The 20,271-nt window shown below is 28.8% G+C and overlaps 1 protein-coding gene across 1 annotated transcript in view; it reads left to right on the top strand.

Annotated features, from left to right (window-relative positions):
• The window catches only part of Bm4336 (Uncharacterized protein), a gene marked incomplete at both ends in the record, with an annotated part of 34,042 nt that extends 14,131 nt beyond the window's left edge, over window positions 1-19,911 (top strand). Inside the window, 42 exons of the mRNA XM_043078340.1 lie at window positions 100-186; window positions 528-594; window positions 993-1,107; window positions 1,205-1,441; window positions 1,753-1,958; window positions 2,046-2,180; window positions 2,841-3,086; window positions 3,307-3,437; window positions 3,559-3,632; window positions 3,865-3,955; window positions 4,131-4,206; window positions 4,471-4,654; window positions 5,169-5,321; window positions 5,599-5,774; window positions 5,974-6,153; window positions 6,427-6,709; window positions 6,972-7,181; window positions 7,428-7,522; window positions 7,767-7,888; window positions 8,061-8,188; window positions 8,555-8,724; window positions 9,043-9,177; window positions 9,449-9,608; window positions 9,920-10,002; window positions 10,370-10,614; window positions 11,478-11,622; window positions 12,153-12,358; window positions 12,659-12,749; window positions 14,158-14,286; window positions 14,644-14,745; window positions 14,894-14,985; window positions 15,248-15,440; window positions 15,789-15,893; window positions 16,027-16,173; window positions 16,264-16,378; window positions 16,544-16,688; window positions 17,020-17,132; window positions 17,501-17,629; window positions 17,794-17,972; window positions 18,405-18,710; window positions 19,367-19,459; window positions 19,777-19,911. Coding sequence (XP_042934274.1) covers window positions 100-186; window positions 528-594; window positions 993-1,107; window positions 1,205-1,441; window positions 1,753-1,958; window positions 2,046-2,180; window positions 2,841-3,086; window positions 3,307-3,437; window positions 3,559-3,632; window positions 3,865-3,955; window positions 4,131-4,206; window positions 4,471-4,654; window positions 5,169-5,321; window positions 5,599-5,774; window positions 5,974-6,153; window positions 6,427-6,709; window positions 6,972-7,181; window positions 7,428-7,522; window positions 7,767-7,888; window positions 8,061-8,188; window positions 8,555-8,724; window positions 9,043-9,177; window positions 9,449-9,608; window positions 9,920-10,002; window positions 10,370-10,614; window positions 11,478-11,622; window positions 12,153-12,358; window positions 12,659-12,749; window positions 14,158-14,286; window positions 14,644-14,745; window positions 14,894-14,985; window positions 15,248-15,440; window positions 15,789-15,893; window positions 16,027-16,173; window positions 16,264-16,378; window positions 16,544-16,688; window positions 17,020-17,132; window positions 17,501-17,629; window positions 17,794-17,972; window positions 18,405-18,710; window positions 19,367-19,459; window positions 19,777-19,911 — 6,214 coding nt within the window. The remainder of the gene's footprint in view (window positions 1-99; window positions 187-527; window positions 595-992; window positions 1,108-1,204; window positions 1,442-1,752; window positions 1,959-2,045; window positions 2,181-2,840; window positions 3,087-3,306; window positions 3,438-3,558; window positions 3,633-3,864; window positions 3,956-4,130; window positions 4,207-4,470; window positions 4,655-5,168; window positions 5,322-5,598; window positions 5,775-5,973; window positions 6,154-6,426; window positions 6,710-6,971; window positions 7,182-7,427; window positions 7,523-7,766; window positions 7,889-8,060; window positions 8,189-8,554; window positions 8,725-9,042; window positions 9,178-9,448; window positions 9,609-9,919; window positions 10,003-10,369; window positions 10,615-11,477; window positions 11,623-12,152; window positions 12,359-12,658; window positions 12,750-14,157; window positions 14,287-14,643; window positions 14,746-14,893; window positions 14,986-15,247; window positions 15,441-15,788; window positions 15,894-16,026; window positions 16,174-16,263; window positions 16,379-16,543; window positions 16,689-17,019; window positions 17,133-17,500; window positions 17,630-17,793; window positions 17,973-18,404; window positions 18,711-19,366; window positions 19,460-19,776) is intronic.
• Between the last annotated feature and the right edge of the window lie 360 nt (window positions 19,912-20,271).

Here is a 20,271-nt window from a genome sequence, read left to right as displayed (position 1 = left end):
AAACATGATTGTCACATCGGTAATCTTCGTTTTATTTTAAATATTTTTCATTTTAAATACAAATGATTTTGTAATTTAATTAAATTTTTTTTTTTTTAGATTAAATGATGGGGATATGAAGTCATGTGAGGAAGAACAAGAGGATTTTCGATTCGCATTTGATGAGCTTCTTTTACAGAATTTCCGGTTTCAGTTCAATTATTATTTTTTATTACAAATATAGCCAGTAGCATAAATAAGGCGTGTTGTGACTGTGACATTTTGCTAATGAATCTCATATATGTAGCTAAGTATTCCCCATGTCCTACTATGTAACTGTAAGTTTAAGCTTATCCATCAGGTAAATTACTGGATTCGCTGGTGAAAAAAGCAATAATTTGAGAATGGGGATGATTCATTAGCAAAATGTACATTTTCAAATCTGAATCACTTTAGTTTTCTTGTCACAGACTACTGTACATTCATTCAAATACTGTTGAAGTAATTTGTAATTCTGTTTAATTTTTGAATTCACTTTTCTTTTTCAGGAAAATTCCCAATTTTCCAAGTTACTTCTATTTTGTTCGAGATAATGCAACATACATGGCCAATAAGGTAATTTTTTTTTACCATTTTATAGAATGTATCCTTTCTGCAACTTGTTTTTGCATACTGCATCTGTTGTTTTTCAGCATTAGACTGCCATATGAAGAATACTTCATGACTCTTATAATTATGGTAGCTAGCGTATAAAGTTAAATATAACAAAAATTGTTGCTATTCTTAAATTTTGTTCGACGAGTTTATAAAACTATTTTATTACTGTTAAATGAAACTGTTTTATTACTTTAAATGTGTCTTATTTTCCATATTTTCTTAAAGTTGAAAATGCGAGAATTATAAATTAATCATAATATATATGTAAAATTGCTGATAATGGAATGAGATCTGTTAAACAACTGGTTGTTTGATCTGATTGTTATCAGTTTCTTGACATTTTCTCTTTTTTCCAGAATTTAACAATAAATTTGCCTGAAACGAAGAATTTTAATAGTGGTAGTTCACCTTGTGAAGATTTGGAAATTTGCTATATTGAAGATGATGAAGATATGAAAGAAAGAGAAGACGGTAATCAGAATTTATGAATTTAAATGAAACATTTTCTTATTAAATCTTTATAAATTTATAGTAAAAATTTCTTTTCGTCCTTACATTTTTTATTTAGATAGTGCAAGAAGTAACCAATCAAGTATCAGTTTCGAATCAGTTACTACATCTGAGTTATCAGTTGGTGAAACATTACATTTGAGTGATAATGCTGCCGTACCGTTATTCTTGAATTTTTCTTGTGCAGTACGTTTTTCTAACATGGATATGTATACATTTCCCATCGATCACTTACCATCCTGTGTTATGCAATTACTAAAGCAATGTTCAAATATTTCAAAAAAAAATTTTACAGGTAAATTTGGAACTTTTTTTATTATAGAATTTGATCTAATATCTTTTCTTTTTCCTTTACTGTTGCTGATATTATGCAATTATTTTGAAAATTATTTTGAATTTCACTGTCTAAAGTAAAACAATTCTTTTATTTTACTATAAAAAAAGTAAAGAAAAAGCAACAATTTGAAAGAAATCAGTAGCAAATATGAATAAAACTTTGAATCATGTATACACATATCCATTTTCATTAAATCAAATTGCTAACTGCAAATGTAATCGTTTTTGAAGTGTTTCAAATTAAAATTTAAGCACCTAACATAATTTTAGCAATGGATTTAATTGGAATTTCGTTTGATATCTATGTTTTGTCATGGCCTATGCGACAATTCACTTTAACACAGTCTGATTCATGTACAGTTACACCAAAAACGCCGGATAAGTCTGAATCATTTCACAAATTTACTACTTATTTTGATTTCGATAGCCCTTATTCTACAACAACTTCTGATGTTATCAGCCAACTACCAAGTCCGGTAAATGTCCTTTTTGTTTTGCTGTTTTGATCAGATATTTCGATCAGTTCAGTGGAAATTTTTTTACTGGTTTTAAGTCTATTTCAGGAAAACGAAGCAGTTCGTCGGTTAGAATGCGGAATTACACGTTTACTTCACATGGAAACAGTGTTTGTGTTATCAAGATATGACGATGTGACGCTTGACACAATGCACAAAGTAATGGTATTCATTGCCAAAGAGGTAAATTTGAATTATTAATGGTTTTAATTTCAAATAGTTAAACTTGATGAATATTAAATTTATGCATTAATTTTTATGTATTGTACTAGATTTGAGAAATCGTATATTTAGTGCATAGTGTAACTCTTGCAAATTACTGGCACCTTATATTCGTAAAAACTACGTTGATTTTAAAACCTGAAGAATGATTTAATCTTATTATTGGTGTATGGCTGATTTTATAATTGTTCAATAATTGCACAGTTCGTGTTACTAAGTAACTTTTTGCAAGTCAACGATAATTTTGTTTTGAAACTTAAATGGATCACAATGTTTTTTGTCAGGCTCATTTGTATTTAGCTTATCTAATTCGTTGTTTTTTTTTTTTTTTTTTTCTTGCAATAGGCTCCAATGTAAGCTGCCAAATTAACTATTCATCTCGTAACTGATCAATTAAAAATTTTAAACCCCTCTTGAAAAATTTAGGTCCAGATGTTTTATGAAAAGGAAATCAGCGGCACTAATAAAAATATTATGAATGACAAAAATCGAATTAAATTTCTAATATTTTAAAAGATATATGTATATGAAGAGCGACATGATAATGCAACTTGAAATGATGGCTAACTGTAAGACTGAAAAGCACAATACGACTAAGGATAATATGTCGTACTATTTTAGCAACGTGAAAAGAATGATACGATTCGGTTCAAAGTAAAATTACTGCAAATTGTTATGGTAATGGAACAGGTAAAAGCTGTACGTCGTTTAAAAGAGCGTATTAAAAATTTTAATCTGCTCTACTGTAAACTGGAAGCGCATCCGGAATCCAGTAACTTGTTTTATTGCTGTCATGTGGAAGATGTTGACCTTTATGAAGATACGTTGAGGATGCAAATGCGTACTGCAGCTAATGTAACACTGAAGGTTGTTATTTCGTTAATTAATGCTTTTCATTTTACTTGTATGTTTTTGAAGTTCTAGAACTAAATTTAATTTCACCTCATTGATGCGGTAGTTTTTTTTTTTTTTTTTTTTAAATTTTTAGATTCTAAAATAGAAGTTTTTCGTGCTTTTTTTAAAAAATTTTCCACGTTCATGTATTTCCTGTTTGTGTGCCTTGTATAAAACTAACCAATGAATTTAGTCTTCACGACGAAGTAGCGGAAGCTTCACAGAGCGTATCGAAGAGCAGAAAAGCTTGACATTAGCAAGGAAAGTTTCAAGTATGGAAGTATTGAATTCCAAGATTTCACGAGATAAAATAACAAAACGGAGGTATGATCTATTTTTATTATAAGCTTCCGAAAATTTCGATTTCATATTAGTTGTGATTCAGTCATTAACAAGTGAATTCAATATGAAAATTCCTTTTGTAATACATTGGTCCAAGTTGCAGAGATAGCAGTGTACCGGTTTTAAAAGCTGATCGTAGACTTTCCGAAGATTATGCATATCACTCGGGAATTGCAGGTATATGTATGTTTAATTCGGAATGATTTTATGACAGAATCTTTGTCTCTGAGATGAAATTTTATAACATATGAACTGTAACAATAGTCTTTGCTCTACACTAGTGGTAAGCCCTTTGGAATGCCAAAATTAAAAGTAGTGACTATCAAGTGGCAATATATAATGCCATATCTTCATATCTGCTGTTGTAAGAGATATCCTCATCATAGTTCACAGTTAGAAAAATCTTCAGAACGGACTTGTTATAATGATCATGAGCTGCGTGATTTCTGGATTATTTTAAATGTTGAAATGCAACAGATACAAGCATTCTTTTGTGAAAGGCAAGATTATACTTTATAATACCATTTACTTTTCTTTCATTCTTCAGTTTAAGTCCATGAAAATGTTACATTTTTAAGTTCATATGATTTTATTTAATCCAGAAAGACTAGATGACTTCAGTTGGATTCTTATTTCGGTTTATCTTTTTATTATTAGCAAATTCTTTCCTTTTAGGTATGCACATCATCATGAAAAAATTTTTGGGCTTCTTTTGGAAGCAATACAGAAAGAATGTCATACCATCAATCAGGTAGTGCCATAAATGCTTTTCATATATATAAATAAATTTGAGCTTTAATTAACAATTTGAAAAAGCGTAATATTAAGTCATTGTATGTCCTCTGGTCATGCTACATTACCATAACAATCAGCTACCATGTCAGGTTCCTTAGGCTGTTTCAGTGGTAAGTAATTCCTTGTGATCTCTTTAATACATTTAAGATTTTCGAGAATATATCAAAATTTATGGAATTTATTTGAGAATTTAGCAAAAATAATAAGACCACATTTTCAGGAGCTTTTACTGGAAAAAATGCATTCAATTAGCGAATGCGATGATTTATTAATCGAGAATGAAACAGAGTCGCATAAATTTATTCCGTCAGATTTGCATGATTCAATCCCTGATACAAAATTAACTCGTTCTTTGATAAATAAGTGTACAGCACCGAGGGCTAAGAAGAATTTCAGTTTTTCATGTAAGCTTCCAAAACTTATTTTTAATCTTTAGTTAGATAGGCTTAAGGAAGATAATTTAAAGCTTTGACAGAATATCACACTAAGTGGGTCTCTTTCTACTCGGATTCATAACTGAAATCAATATTTAAAAGTGTTCAGGTTCAAACTATAATTATAAATATATTTGAATTGCTCAATTATTAGATAAGGTATCATGTCGATATTTACGTTTTTGTGGAAGTGGAATGACCTTTGATTGCTTTGCAAAAAAAGATAATTCAGTTCAACTTGTTTGTATCTTTGATTTGAAGTGTATGTATGCTTGATTTCAGAGCATCTGAAAACATGAATTCTTATCTAAAAGATTAAATTAAGTGATAAGAGAATTTCCTTTTCTCATTGTTTTAAATGGCACTTGAAATTGGTCTTACGTACTGAGCTTTTTCTTTATCATTTCTTTATCATTTATCATTTTTCCTTATCATTAAGTTTATGTATTTTTTTTCCCTCTTAAAAATATACTTTTCTTTTCAGATTCCGATGAGGATGAAATGGATGCTGCACCATATATGCCAGCACGGGTATTTTATCCTCCTGGTCATTTTGCTTGTCGAATCGTAACGCATCATTGGTTTTACGTACATCCTCGGTTACACATCGAAAAGAAAGGAGCAGGATGCTCCTTAGGTGATTTTTCTTTACTAATAAAAGCAGTTTTGAAAGTTTTTAGGAAAAAACAGTTTTGGAAGTTTTTAGGAAAAAAAAAAACTAAAATGAAATTCATAATGAAAGAGACATTTGTGAAAAGCAAGAAAACAAGAAAACAAGGATTATGTCGCAGAGTTCTAAAAGTCCTAAAAAAAAGTACTTTTACACAGAGAAACTGATTCGAAGTATGTGTATTGTGGATTATTATTTCGTTAAACCTCATTTCAAGTATTTATTTTCTTTGTAATATTTTTAGTAATGGGATATGATGCTTTGCGCCAAGGAATTGAACAATTTGCAGTTCGAAATCGTCGTAACCTTTATGTTTGTTGTGAAGATAACAAACGAAATGTATTTTACATGCAGCTTTTTGCTAGTGAAGAAAGTTTTAGAAAAAGATGCTTACATTGTGATACAACTTTTATCGATGAGGTTAGTCACCGCTATTTATCATAGCTTTATAAATCTTATATATAGAGCATCTTGCCAATTTCAGAGACAACTGTTAAAAACTTGTTCAGTGCTGGTGATGAATTTCCCTTATCTCATAAAAGTATATATTTGTCTCATTAGATATATAAAATTTATTCCTGAGTGGTAAAAATTTGCTTTGCTTTCGCATTTTTTATAGATGAGTGAAAATTTTCAAAATAATATACTACTGACAGTACACGGAATTCATGAACCTACCGTAATAATTCAATCAATTGTGGATGCTATGCAGAAGCGACTCGAATTAAAAGTTTTGGAAGAGTTAACCGATATTTTATACAAAAATCCCCGAATACGACTAACGGCAGCTGATATCGAAGTATGGTTGATATATTGAAACAAATAAAATTACTTAATCAGTTAGCGGTTTTGTTATGCACCTTATTATGAAATTATTAATTTTACCGTTTGAGCAATGAGGCTAAATAGTTTAACTGATTACGGATATGAAATATGGATTTGAAATCTTGCATTTGTGAAGAAGATTAACAAATTAGAAAAATTTTGCAAGACTATAACCTTTGCTTTTCAATTGTTCTTTTTAAAGGTTTTAAATTAACTTTCATTTCCACTTATTTTATCTTTTTCCCAGTTCATTCAACGAGATCCGGCTAAGCCATTTGCAGTACATTACTGCACTTTACCGAACTATATTTATGGTTATCTGGGATCACTCTACTATTACATGTACCAGCAAATGCTTACATTCACAGCAGGAGCTCGATTTCGGGACTGTAGCGGAGGTTTGAACAGAAATAGTCCACTGTCACACGAACGTTTCCATTCTCTGCCCGGTTCTCAAACGGCTTGCAATAATTATATTCCACATTTCTTTCTAATAAGCAGGCCACCGACAAAGGGTTCATCAAATATGGGTATTTATTGCCTTTTTCTTTTTAAATAATTGTTAGCGACGGATAGATTTTTGGTTTTCATTTTTTATTTTCATCGAAATGAAAATTGTAAATTGCATCATAAATCAGTTGCCGATTTTCAATACAGATTCTATTTTTAAGCGTTTGTTGAGAATATATATTTTTTACATTTGTTTACTTTTTTTTTTTTTACTGTATATTAACAATATTAAACTACTGAAGGTGTTTTTTTTTTTGATTAAGCTGGAAGAGTTTTCTTCAGGAATTGCTTGTGTTGAGACACGCATAGTAAATTCCAGTGGTACTTGCATCGATTCGCTGAAGTATGCTCGAATCAGCCCAAGCACTCACTCGAAATTATATCCAGGTGGTGGTAAATTTCGTCTTTCATCAAATGAACGTTTTCATGAACTGACGCGTTGTATCACTACATCACTCCCTTTGCCGGATTCATTGTTTTCCGAAAAAACAGGTATAGAGGTTTTTTCAATGTATTAATTTGTGGAATTTGTTGCTTGAAATATGTAACTTTCAGTAAGTTTTACCTTATGTTTTTGATTCTGGCATTGGAAGATTCTAGTCGATAATTCTATGGATTTGTCCATAAATATGGAACTTTTAGGGTTTTGATTACTTCATTTTGCTTTTATACTTTGCTACCTTTTATCTTGAAATTCTAAAATTTAGCAAATTTTCATGATAAGCAATTATGCTTTAGGTGGCGTATCATATTTGGTTCAGTATACAATTTGGCAAGTGGGCGATGTTGGCTTAGCAACTTTACAACCAATATTTCGATTAGCTTTACAGCAGGTAATTTCTTACTGATTGCAATTTATAGTGGATATTCTGTATCAACTTTCTGTGATGTCTCCTCTAGATGATGTTCTCATTTTGATTAAAGAAATTTTAAATACTGATTGTCGAGTTTATCAGTAAATTAACTGTTTATGTTGTGGTAAGAATTTTTATTCAAATTATCTATTTCATGTTTCAATTTCTCTTTTCAGCTGATTTATGATGTACATTTCCACTTGATATTGCCATTAGATTTCAGGCGCTCTGTGATTTAATAACTGAATTTGGTCTTTTAAGTATTCCTTTAGTGGAACTTGTTAGCAACACTCGATATTCATCTTCAAATACTCTGATCGTGCCATATGTTACAAGTGAGGAAAGGTGGTTGTCTTATTTCCCAATTAAAATTTAAGAGTAATAAATTGATCTAGAGAAATGATTTTTCCTCATGGGAGGAATTGGGGAGGAATTCTGTTTGCTTATTTTCAAACTAAACATGTGCCCTACAAACTGGACAGAACACGAACTTAGAATTACTTTACGTATCTTTCAGAATAAGATCGTGTAGTGACGCATCACATTTAAATATTGTGGCAAAGCCAATTCGAAAAACTGAATCGCATGTACAACCACCACTCCTAGAACATTTGTCGCAACAAGCAGTTGTTCGCAAATCAAAAAGTATTGCTTTTGTTGTGGATAAAATGTTTTGTTTTCATACAGTTTTTTTTTTCAAAATTTCAGACAACAACTTTTAAAAAGTTCTATGAGAATTTAAGTTTTTAGTATTTTCATTCTGTTATTTTTCAAATTAATTCACCCACCAAATGTCATATCGATTGGAGTAGCATGGTGAGAAAATGGATTAGAAAAGGATAAATTAGAATAGGATAGTATTGAATTTTAATTTCAAAGTACTTTATTTATTGATCTATTTGTACATCGAAAAGATGAGATCTTCAAAGCAATGGAAAATTATTTCTATATATATATATATATATATTAAATGTTTCATTAATTAAAGATTACTGCTATGATCATTGTTAGGTTCTGCAAACAGCAATGATTGTGAATCAAATGTCACAGTCAATTATCAATTTATTATGGTTGCTGCACAATGGTTCGATCATGTTGTTTCGGAAGTAAAGAATACGGAGCATCAATTTTCCGTGAAAAGACACACATTTCACTGTGAAAGCGATCATTCTGTTCGAAAGGTGAAATATAAAATTTTATTCGAAATTTGTTTAGTGAAAGTATGCATCAAATAGTATGAAGTGCTCTTGTATTGCGTTAATACGTAAGTTATACATAAAGTTATAGTGCAAAATTTATATGGCATTATACTGTAATCATGTAATGGTAATTTTAAAGATTTTCTTCCATTTGAATTCACTATTAACCTTTAGATAAAGGTAAAGAAAGCATCACAAAGAATTTATTAAAATCATAATGCTTTTTATAGATGATCAGCTATAGCTGCTGCTTCTTATCGAGACATTTGAAAATTCATTACTATTCATTATGTGTTTCAGATCTTCAACGTTATACAGGATAAATTATCTGCTATTCTGAGGCGCGAAACCATCATAATATGCCAACTAGATGCGCATGGTTCAAAGCGTTTTTCAGCACAAAACTCGTCAAATGATGATATCATAACTTTTAGTGTTTGTTATATATATATATATTTTAATTTCCTTCCTTTGTTTTTTAGGAAATTCCATGTTTAAAAATTTTACTTTTCTCTGTTGCATTTCTTTGCCTAATTTTCAACAAATTTATCATATCATGGCCTAATTAATTGGTTAAGAAGGGAAAAGAAAACTGATCGATTGATTGTTATAATTTTCATCGATTACCAGTTGAAATCGCAAATTATTCCTGTCTTTATTAATTTCAACATTGACCCCCAAAAAAGATTTTTTTTTTATATTTCAGAATGATAGTGGTCGAATAATTGCGGGCGAAAATGAAGAACCTTCACTAATAATGCTTGCTTACAATCACCAATATTCAGAGGCAATATTAAAATATGGCGCAGATTCACGCTCAAATATTATACCAACAGCTGTGGAAGAAATCTTACATGACCAAAAAGGTCTGAGTATTTTTTTTGTCGAAAGTTATCATCATTATCCATTAATTTTGAGATTTATTATGTTAATTATAATGAAATTATGTTTGTCTCCATCAAATCAGCGGATGCTTAATGGTTTATCAAAATGATTAAATTATTAAAATTAAAAATGGTGATTAAATTATTAAAATAGTTTGCGGAGAATTTATTTGATTAAGGCTTGGCTATATTTATGACAAACAATTGGATAAAGTAGTAAAGTAGTTGTCATTGAACAACTATGATTATTTTTCCAGTTATCACAAACTACTGCTAATTACCTTACTTTTCAGCTAGCTCAATGCGTTTTTTACCACAAATAGCTCCATTTGTTCCAAGACAGCATCTGTTATATCTATTGTCGAAGGGTGAAACTGTAATTTATACATTTTTTTTGCAAAACAAAATTGTTTCGTAAATTTTTATTTGGATTAGAATCGGGAAATTTTGTAATATCCAACTTAAATATTTAAGAAACAATGATCGAATGGATAAAGACAATTAGATAAGACAATATTTTCAAATTTTCCTTGTTTTAGATCGAAATAGGAAACTACGAATTCTTTTTTTTAAGAAATATTTGATGTGCTGTATAAACTGTGCTTTGCAAGAAATTTTTGGAAGGTTTTATAAGATATCTCATTTTGTTTTTCAAGTTTTTCTCTCTGTTTTGCTAAAATTTTTAAATTTTAACTTCCAAATTACTATAATTCATTAGTTTATGAAGCAAATTTATTTAATAGGCAACCTTATATCTGTACAATTATTCGTCGGATGCCGCAGAACAAGTTTATCAGATGGTCGCAAATGTATTATCGTGGCAGAATGCCCGATCAAGATTGCTTCGAGAAATTGGTTTACATAAAATGGGTGTAACACATTTATCTGGTCGAATTACTCCAACAAGTGAAGAATTGGTTTGGCTAAATAGTGAGCTGTTGAGTGAATATGAAATTCCACAGCATGGATCTGTTCATTTCGATAAAAGGTACCTTTCTGATTGGAAGCAACTTTTTGACTTTAGTTTATTAACAAACTCAAATATTTCTGAAACTTTTATAGCATCTTAAAATTTCGTTTTGAAGTAAATTCAACACACTTTGTGTTGTCACATATAGTTGTCATCAAAGGAGGACATCTTAAAAGCAACATATCGTAAGATATATATTGACAAATAAATTCGTCTGCTTAATAATTTGGAAAAAAAATCGCCTTGAATCTGATGAATATTTCAAGAAACTATTTGTAGAAGTAAAGCTCAGAGTACAATAACTATCCTACCTTATCATTTTTTTAACTTACTCTTCTTCAATTGTGGTAAACTGGGATAAGTTAAAAAGCAATGTGATTTACTATAAATCTGATATAAGATTCCTTTATGTGACAGTGACACAGTAACAAACTTTTTTTTTTTATTATTTTAAAAAAATCTTAACTTTTTAATTTGAATAACTAACAAATTTAAATTGCAAGCTCTTGTAAATTTTGTTTACTAAATTTTATCTTATTTCATGTTTTCTTATGGTCCAGAAAATATGCTGTTTTCTGCAACCTGAAATATATTTTTAAGTGCAACGAAAAATATACATATATATTTTGATGTAAATAAGACTATCACATACAAATTGTATATGTAGCCATTTTTTAAAAATATTTTTACTTTTTGATTTAAGCAACAATTCAAAAATTGTGTGCACATATAAATTGCAAGTTATACATAGACCAAATATACTGATGTACTAAGTAATCAACAAAACAATGTGCTAAGTAAACGAAACAATGCACTAAATAATCAACAAAACAGATTTATTACCGGTGTTTGATGGAAAGATTTGAAATATGTTTTTACAGATTAGTGAGCGGAACGCATTACATCCAAGCTGAACCATTAATGCATCTCTATCGGCATACAACCTTGGCTTTTTTACCACTTAATTTGAATAGTGACAACCTGTTCGAAGATCAGTGCTCTCAGATGGTTTTCCTTGAAAAAATGGTATTTCCATCAATTGCTTATTTTGATAAGTGTGTGAGATTTTAGAAAAAAAATTATCAGATAACAGGTTGAGAAATTGCTTCGTCTGAAAATTTTGGTTTTATAATGCTTTTATGAGGTGGAAAACGACTTTTTTTATCTTTTGTCTTATGCACTATGTTGAAAACGAAAGTTTTTGAAATCTTTTTTTCTATTAGCATGAAATGAAACTTTTTAATTATCTGCATATCTAGATTTTGGCAAAAATAGGAACTCAAGATTTTGAAAATTCGCGAAATTTCTATTAAATGGGAAAATCTTTATACGTTTTAGTTAGGAGATCTTAATAAATCCTGCTTTTTAACTTATTTCGATATGTTTTAATGAATTTCGAGATTTATGGTCTAAATGCGAGCTTTTAATTTCCTAAACAATTTACTGCGTCATTATGCTTCAGTGCTCCATCACTTGTTTTATTTTATAAATAATGAATGTTTTATTTTACAAATAATAAATTTATAAATAATAGAGTTTTATTTTATAAATAATAGATGAAATCAATGCTTCACAATTGTGAGAACTTCAATCGGATACACAGTGAATTGATGAGTGGAACCCATGAAATCAGAGAATCTGATTTACTGAAAATTGTTTCTCATAGTCGGATAGTACATTTTGTTCGATCACCTCTGTTACTTTTTCCAAAATGGCGTAAATTAGTAGCAGTTGTTCGAAGAGGAACGGAAAATGCAATGAGGTAAAAATATTTTTATCTTTTCACTTTTTTTTGTTAGTTCAATTATGATTTGTAACAATTTTTTCAAGATGAACAACTTTAATTTTGGCAACAGAGATTATTTGAGCAGAGAACATGATATATTTTTAACTTTTCTGATTGATTTTTGAATTTAAACAGCAAATCAGTTTATGAATTCGATCAAAAGTAATTATTACTTAAAATCAACTTAAATGCAATTTGCAGTTATTGAATTATATTTTTATATATCATTCTTGAATTTAGAATTGAAATTATATTTTTTAAAATCTTTCGTTTCAGTTTTAAACAGGCAGTGATAGCCGATTTACCATCGAGGCATGTCAGTGGTTCGAAAGCGTCACTTCTCGAAAACACTTCATCAGTGTCACATGTAAGTCCATCGTAACAACATTTATGGTGCCGTAAAAACGACACATATTAAATTACATTCAAATCCTAATATTTTTTGCCAGATGCGTGATGAATCAATCACCAAATATTTTTGCATTTGTAATTAATCTATGCCGTTATGCTAAATTATACTAAATACTTCCTCTTTTCCACGCAACAAAGAACTAATCTTGTTATCAATCTTTATTTTACATTCATGGAAATGATTTTCATCGGCTTTCCTTAGTTCTATATATAAACTAACCAACCTTTCCACTAACCGTTATTTCATTCTATGTTTTTGGATTTTGGAGGTATTTTGATATTGTTTTAGTATTTTACGATTACATTATATCTATTCGTTATAATGTTGATTTTACGTTATTTTTAGTACACTAAAATATTATCATTTTTTTGTATTTTTTAAAATCATTTTATATTATCATTTTTTGTTATTTCATTCTATATTTTTGATGCCCGAGGTGAGATACCGAAAACTCTGTCGTGGAATTTATTGACTGTCAGATATTTTATTTTGCCGAGCTCAAATTTGGGTAATTAAACCAACAAATCAACATTAAAAATTAACGTAAAATCAATATTATAACGAATAGATATAATATAATTGTAAAATACTAAAATATTATTAAAGCACCCCCAAAAACCACCCAAAAACATAGAATGAAATGACGGTTAGTGGGCAAGATTGGTTATTTTATATTCAGAACTAAACTGACAGCCGGAAATTCGGTGGAAATCATTTCCATAAATATAAAACAAAGATTGGTAATAAGATTAATTTTTTTTGGTGTGTGAGAAAAGAGGAAGTAATTAGTATAATTTAGCGTAATGGCATAAACAAAAAATATTTGGTGATTGACTCATCATGCAATTGGCAAAAAAAATTGGGATTTGAAAAAAAAGAACTGTATTTTAAATGTGTTGGTTTTAGGATACCTAAAGATAAAATAAAACCTGTCCCAAATAAATCTTTTTCCAGACACTACTGATATGTTCAGAATGATGATCAGTATTGCTATTTAGATTAGTTTGTACTGCAGCAGGTGTTTAAGATGAAACGAATCTTTTGCGATAATTAATTTTATAATCAGATTGAAGCTTGATCCTTAATAGTAATTAGAATTTCTTAAAAGATTCAGTTCATTTTTTTAGGCACAATAAAACTTATGAAGGATAAAATAATTGAAACATTGATAACACTTGAAATTTTTTGGGCAAAGACTTTGCTGCTGTTGACATTACTTTAGATTCTACAGTAAGTAAGAAAAGCAATAAATGAAGTTACCTATATAAGAATTAAAATATGCTAGAATTATTCAATTCCTTCAGATGTTGTGTTCTAAAGTAATGTAAGGTATATCCTATTATTTTAGTAGGAGTCTTTATAGGTGCGCACAACGCGTTCAAATACCTTCAGTGCATTATTGCATTCATCAGATCGTACTTTACGAAAGTTAACAAAAAATTTAGAAGAGGATGAACCGTGTTGCCTGAAGATACAGTTTATGCTTGTTGAGGTGAATGCTTCTGTCAGATTGTTTTTTCATAAAGTTCCTCAAAATATTTGCTTAAATTTGTTTTAAAAAGCTTTTGATGTTGACGAGCTATTTCAAATATTCATAACAATGAAAAATTTCTATTTAACGATGAATAAATTGTATTTTTTTTCTTGTTTAAGTAATATTTATTATGTTTGCGGATCTTAGTTATTTAGTTAATTTGTGAATTTGTAAATTCTGATATTTAGACTGCAAAAAGATAAATGCAATTGAAATTATAAAAATATGCTGAATTTGTGAGATGAATATAAAGTTACCAGCATTTTTTTATTTTGAAAATTGATGAACATTGACCTACTAAGTTTTTTTTTTTAGAGTTATGTGAAATATCTAACAAAAAATGGATTAAGATTGTTGGACGTTACACATATAACAGGACAAGCGAGTGCTCGGTACAGTTTGCACTATGATATGCAGGTATATTTTTTTGATAACGAATTCTATAATTTTGTTTTAATTTTAAGTTATCTAATTTTAAATTGTCTAATTCCATTTTTTTTTTTTTTAATAAGATACTGTTAGATGATAGTTGATATAACCGTTATATCAGTTTATTAAATTCCAGAATACCGAATCATCACCTAACGTATGGATGTATAAAGCTTATGACGGTGGTATTCTATTCGTTCACATTACAATCATTGAGCCACATTTCAGGTTTATTGAAACTGAATTCAATTTTTATATTTACGAAAAACCATTCATTCTTAATTTTTACCGTTTAGTTAGATTTATTTTGATCTTTTACATGCAGCAATCAGCATGCAATAATGTAGTAATCTACTAAGCATATGAGTTTTCGAAAAACTTTCAACAAGCTTGCCGTTCTGACATTCATATCTGGCACAAAAATCGACAAATATTTGAATTATTTTTTCGACATTCTTTCAAAAGATTTATCAAAATCTTGAAATTTCAGTGTTCAATATTTGCTTTGGAATGTTGCACAGTTAAATCGATTAAGAATAAAGTGTGATAAGAATTTCGATTATAATGATCAAAGAGACCTTTATGCATTGAAGGATAGCATTATATCAAAGGCTCACGTTCATTCATTTACCTATGATTTCCATTTACGTATGGTTGCTACATATTTAATTGGTGGACAGCAGGTATAAAAAATTATTTACTTCTTATTAGTTTGATGGGATGATGTTCAAATTAACTCTATTTAGAGTCATTGTATGAAATTGTTTACTATTCACAAGATCAAGGTGACAGTGTATAATTTGATGAAGACTGTACGGATTACGATGTTAAATATCATTTTACATTCTAATATTCTTTGATAAATACGTATAAAATTCATATCTGGCACGAAAATTGACAAATATTCAAAAAAAAAAAAAACATTTTAGCGAAGTTAGGAGAATGTTGTGTATCATATCCTCAATAATGATCTGAATACTTGAAGATAGCAAGTGAAGATACAAATAAATATTCTACTGTGTCATTTTCAGGTTCTTTTCAATTACGGATACAATACGAACGAGTTTTTAACTGATTTTTTGCAGTACTATAATTGTCGTCCACCTTATGCTTGTAACTGTATATATGAAGAAAAAGTAAGTTTATCGGAAATTAGAAAAATTTTCTGCATATTTATATTATTTAACCATAGTTAAAGAAGTATGAAAAAGCGATATTTTATGGATATATATGTATGAAAATGTTAATCATTTAAATCTTTATTTCCAGATAACATTTCCTAATCTGCCCGTAACAAACCAGAAAGTTTGGGAATATCTGTTGGATGAAAAACGTCATAACTGGCGTATAGTACGTTTGAAAACAATTGAAATGGATATGCCTGGACAATTTATGATTGTTGCGGAAGATGATACGGTAAAAACTTTCTTTGACGTTTTTTTCGCTTCTATAAAAATTTTTCATTGATTTTTTTTTTTTTTGTAACTTCTTCTTTGAATACTTTAGGAGTGTTTTGGATTCGCCTATAAGGAAATTCGAACAATCGTTCATGAAAATCAACTTTATGCTACAAAAACACTGAATATAAAATTCTATGTTATGTTGGTTTCGCATGAAATAAGTTAGTTTTTCTTTTCTCTTTTTTTTTTTTTTTAATGCCTCAGTTATGAATTATGTTATTATTTTATGCTTCTTATTATTATTTGTTGGAAATTATTATTATTTGTTGAAAAAATATTTGATTATATGTATTAGTTTTTTATAGAATTTGATCAAGTTCATTTAGTTGATCCACTAGTCGAGAATTTGGAGCCAGATGCAAATTGTAAACATAATGCAAAAATAAGTGGTGAATTTAAAAAACTCGGTTTGAATGTAGACTGCAATACGGATAGCTATCGAAAAAGTACCGAAGGCATTGTAACACAGAAGTAAGTCAATTTTTAACTTAATTCGAATTACATTTGGTTATTTCATAGAAATTCAGAATGTTAATTGAGAATCACATTAACAATGCGGGCTATTTTCCATTTTTGTTTGCTCTTATCTTGTTGCAAAAGTGCTGTAATTATCGAGACTTTATAAAAATGAAAGCCTAATTCCGATTATTCTTTAAATCGGTGAATTACCAATATCCACACATTCAAACGCATCATTTGCATAATTCACTCGAAATTTTGGTTATAATTTTTCAAATTAATCTCTCCTTAACATTTGACGTTTATTTTTAATCTAAAATTATCAATGTAAAAAATTATATAGTAATTCCAACAATGCATGGTGTGCACCGACCACTCATACCAGACGAAGATGTCATAGTGGCGACAATAATGGATCACCAAAAGAAGCAACACTTCCACGCAATTATTCAAATGGTTAGTACAAGAATTTGGAGTTTGCTTATTCATATTGTTATGATCCAATGATATTGGCATTTAATGCTTTTTGCTAGAAAAAAATGTTTTAGAAAAAATTTTCCTTTTCCATCTATTTAATTACTTCTAGTTTAGTTTAATAAAACAAAGGTTTTATTTATTTCAAAGAAGAAAGTATGTTCCTAAAATAATATGTTGAAAAGGACGTTTTGTGAGCGCTTATGTTTTTTTTTTTTTTTTTTTGCTAGAAAAAAGTATATTTACATGTATTTATGGCAAGGATTTATTATTAAGATCATTCTTATTTGATTTTTTTCAGTTTTTTATTATTGATTTATATTTTAGAAAAATGCTGTCAAATTTTGTAGGAATGAAATTAGATGAATGTCATTCAGTGTCAGATGAAAAAACTCAGACACCAAAGGCAAAAGCGCAAAAATTATCTATTCTAAACAATGCACCTTTGAGACATCGCAAGATACGACCAAATTTTCGAGGTAAATGTTTTTCCGGAAATTGCACCGTATTTGACATCCATTAAAAGATGTATATATATATATATAGCGATCATAAAACATTTTTTTTTTTTTTACAAAGTGAAATTTGAAGATAGAATTTGATGTAATTTTGCTCAAATTTGTTTTTTTTTTCTTTTTCACAGGTGGTATAAGACTATCAGATCCACCTGTGATAGTGCCACGTGAACAAGCATTTTACATCTATTACATGAGTAGACGGCAGAAAAGGTTGCAAAAAGAACTGGAAGATAGTGTAATGCATTATAAACGTAAGCTACAAATGATAATTGAGGATGCTGTATGGCATTGCAAAAGAAATCAGGTAAATTTAAAGTTATATTTACTCTTTTCTTACATCATGTATGTTTTTTTTCTTCTTTTTTTTTCCAAAGTTACAAAACTTTTATAACTTTGCTTGATATTTTTAAACTATTACTTCTACTTCTTACTTCTTCTTACAGTACTAAGCATTTTGATTGTTATTATAACTAAAGTGAATATAAATATAAATGCTAAATGCTATTACTTTAAATATAAATGCTATTACTTCTTACAGTACCAAGGATTTTTAATTTGTTATTATAACTAAAGTGAATATAAGCTAAAACAACTTTCATTCAATACTTGTGTTAATTTAATGCTTGATATAGATATATTATAGAATCAATTTTTTTTCGTTATTGTTTAACTTTGCATAGTATAATGATCTCCATCCAAAAAGTTTTAACCTTACCTTTCTTGCTTTATATTTCAGCTTTGGGATGACATGTTGGAAAAACATGTGACAAAACGTGAAACTGTTGAAGTGACCGAACAATGGAAATTATTAGCTCGTCACAGTAATGATATAACATCAGTATTACGGCTAGCACTTTCAACATCTCTTACAACCACAGATGTAGACAATTTATTGGGTTATGTTAAATCTGAATCATTGACTAATTATGAACCATTATTGGAATCACTAGTCAGTAATCTGAATCCTGGACTTTTCTTCAAATTGCTCATTCAACATTTTGGTCTGCAAAAATGTCGATTATTCTGTTCATCCGTGAAGGAGGTATTTCTTTTAGAAATCATTAATTTTTATTTTATAAAACTTATAGTACATTTTCGTGATTTATCAAATCTTGAGTTTTCACAGATCATAGTAATTGAGCTTGATTTAGGATTAAGTGGATAGTGGAGGAAATATATTAAATTACACAAGAAAAGAAAAGAATAGGAAGAAGATAAGTGAAAAAAAAATAGTAAGAAGGAAAAAATGAATTATATTTTATTACAGACTATTTGCAGATTTTCCAAATCGAAATTTAAAATTCTAAATCCGATATCATAAATCCAAAGATTTGAGAGTTGGCATTTCGTAAAGAATAGTATTTTCTTTATTTTTAGTTTAACTGGTCATTAATATGATTTCATTACTTTGATTGTTAATGCGATGCTGAGTAAAATTTATATGGGAAGGAAGTATTTGTAAAATTTTGTAAATCCGGTTACTGAATATCAGATTACGATACATTTTACCAATTAGATAATCCATGAAGTTCCGATATTCCTGTGTAATATAGCACTAACTATAACTGAAAAATTTCTGATGTTTAACATCATGAGCATTATGGGGCAAAAGTTCATTTGTACACATTTTTTTATCGGGAATTTTTGTTTTATCATAAATTTAATAGTTGAATTTGATAGTGCACATTACATTTGCAGCATCTTGTGATCATCACTCCTGAAGCTCAACAAGACGTATTTCTTTTCACGGCTCAAAATGATGAACCTTTACAAATGAAATTACTTGCAAAGGTATTTTCTCTTCTCTTATCTTTTTAAAAGATTTTTGTTAGGAACAAAATTTGTTTTAGATCATAAATATTGGTAGGAAGAGAGATAAAACTTTCCTTATACCTTCACAGCTTAAACTTTAGAATAATAGCTATTATCCTTTCGTTCTCTTCTGTATGAAAAAAAAAAAAAAGTTATTTAATTGATAAGTGTTTTTGTATTATTTGCATTTTTAATAAATATAGCAGCTAAGAAAAGATGGAATTGATTTTAGAAAATCGCAGTTTAAATTAGAATTATTTATTACTGAATTATTGTATTTTTTTTTTTTTTTTTAGGAGCGTAAATGCAATGAATCTGGATCATTATTGATGGAAGCAGATCATTCAGTACGAGAGCAGTTCAATGAATTAGTTCGTTGTGCTGCTTCTTCTACTTGGATGAATTTAGTGCATAGTAGCTTAATGAATTAAAACGATGAAAAGAAACCTAGAAATAGAACAGATGAATTTTCAAGATTGTTTTTTGGGATGACTTTTTTTAAACAGAAATTACATGAAATAGTCACTATCATGATTAACACACAAACCATTCTGGAAGTTATTAAGGATACTAGAGAAAAGATATGATACCAATAAGACTGCATAAAACTGAACAGTTTTTGTGAAATTTACAGAAGTTGAACATTTATTATGTATTGTTGTTATTGTTATTATTATTATCACTATTGTATGAGAAGAATACAATACAATGTGTAGAATAAGTTTTATTGTAACCAATAAAAATATATCTAATCGAATAAAGTAAATCTATTATTAGGTGAATTATTTTAT

This window comes from Brugia malayi (genome assembly GCF_000002995.4).
Source record: "Brugia malayi strain FR3 genome assembly, contig: Bm_v4_Chr2_contig_001, whole genome shotgun sequence".
Lineage (NCBI taxonomy): Eukaryota > Metazoa > Nematoda > Chromadorea > Rhabditida > Onchocercidae > Brugia > Brugia malayi.
Note: the sequence above shows the minus strand (reverse complement) of the source record. Positions and strands in the feature narration are given on the sequence as shown.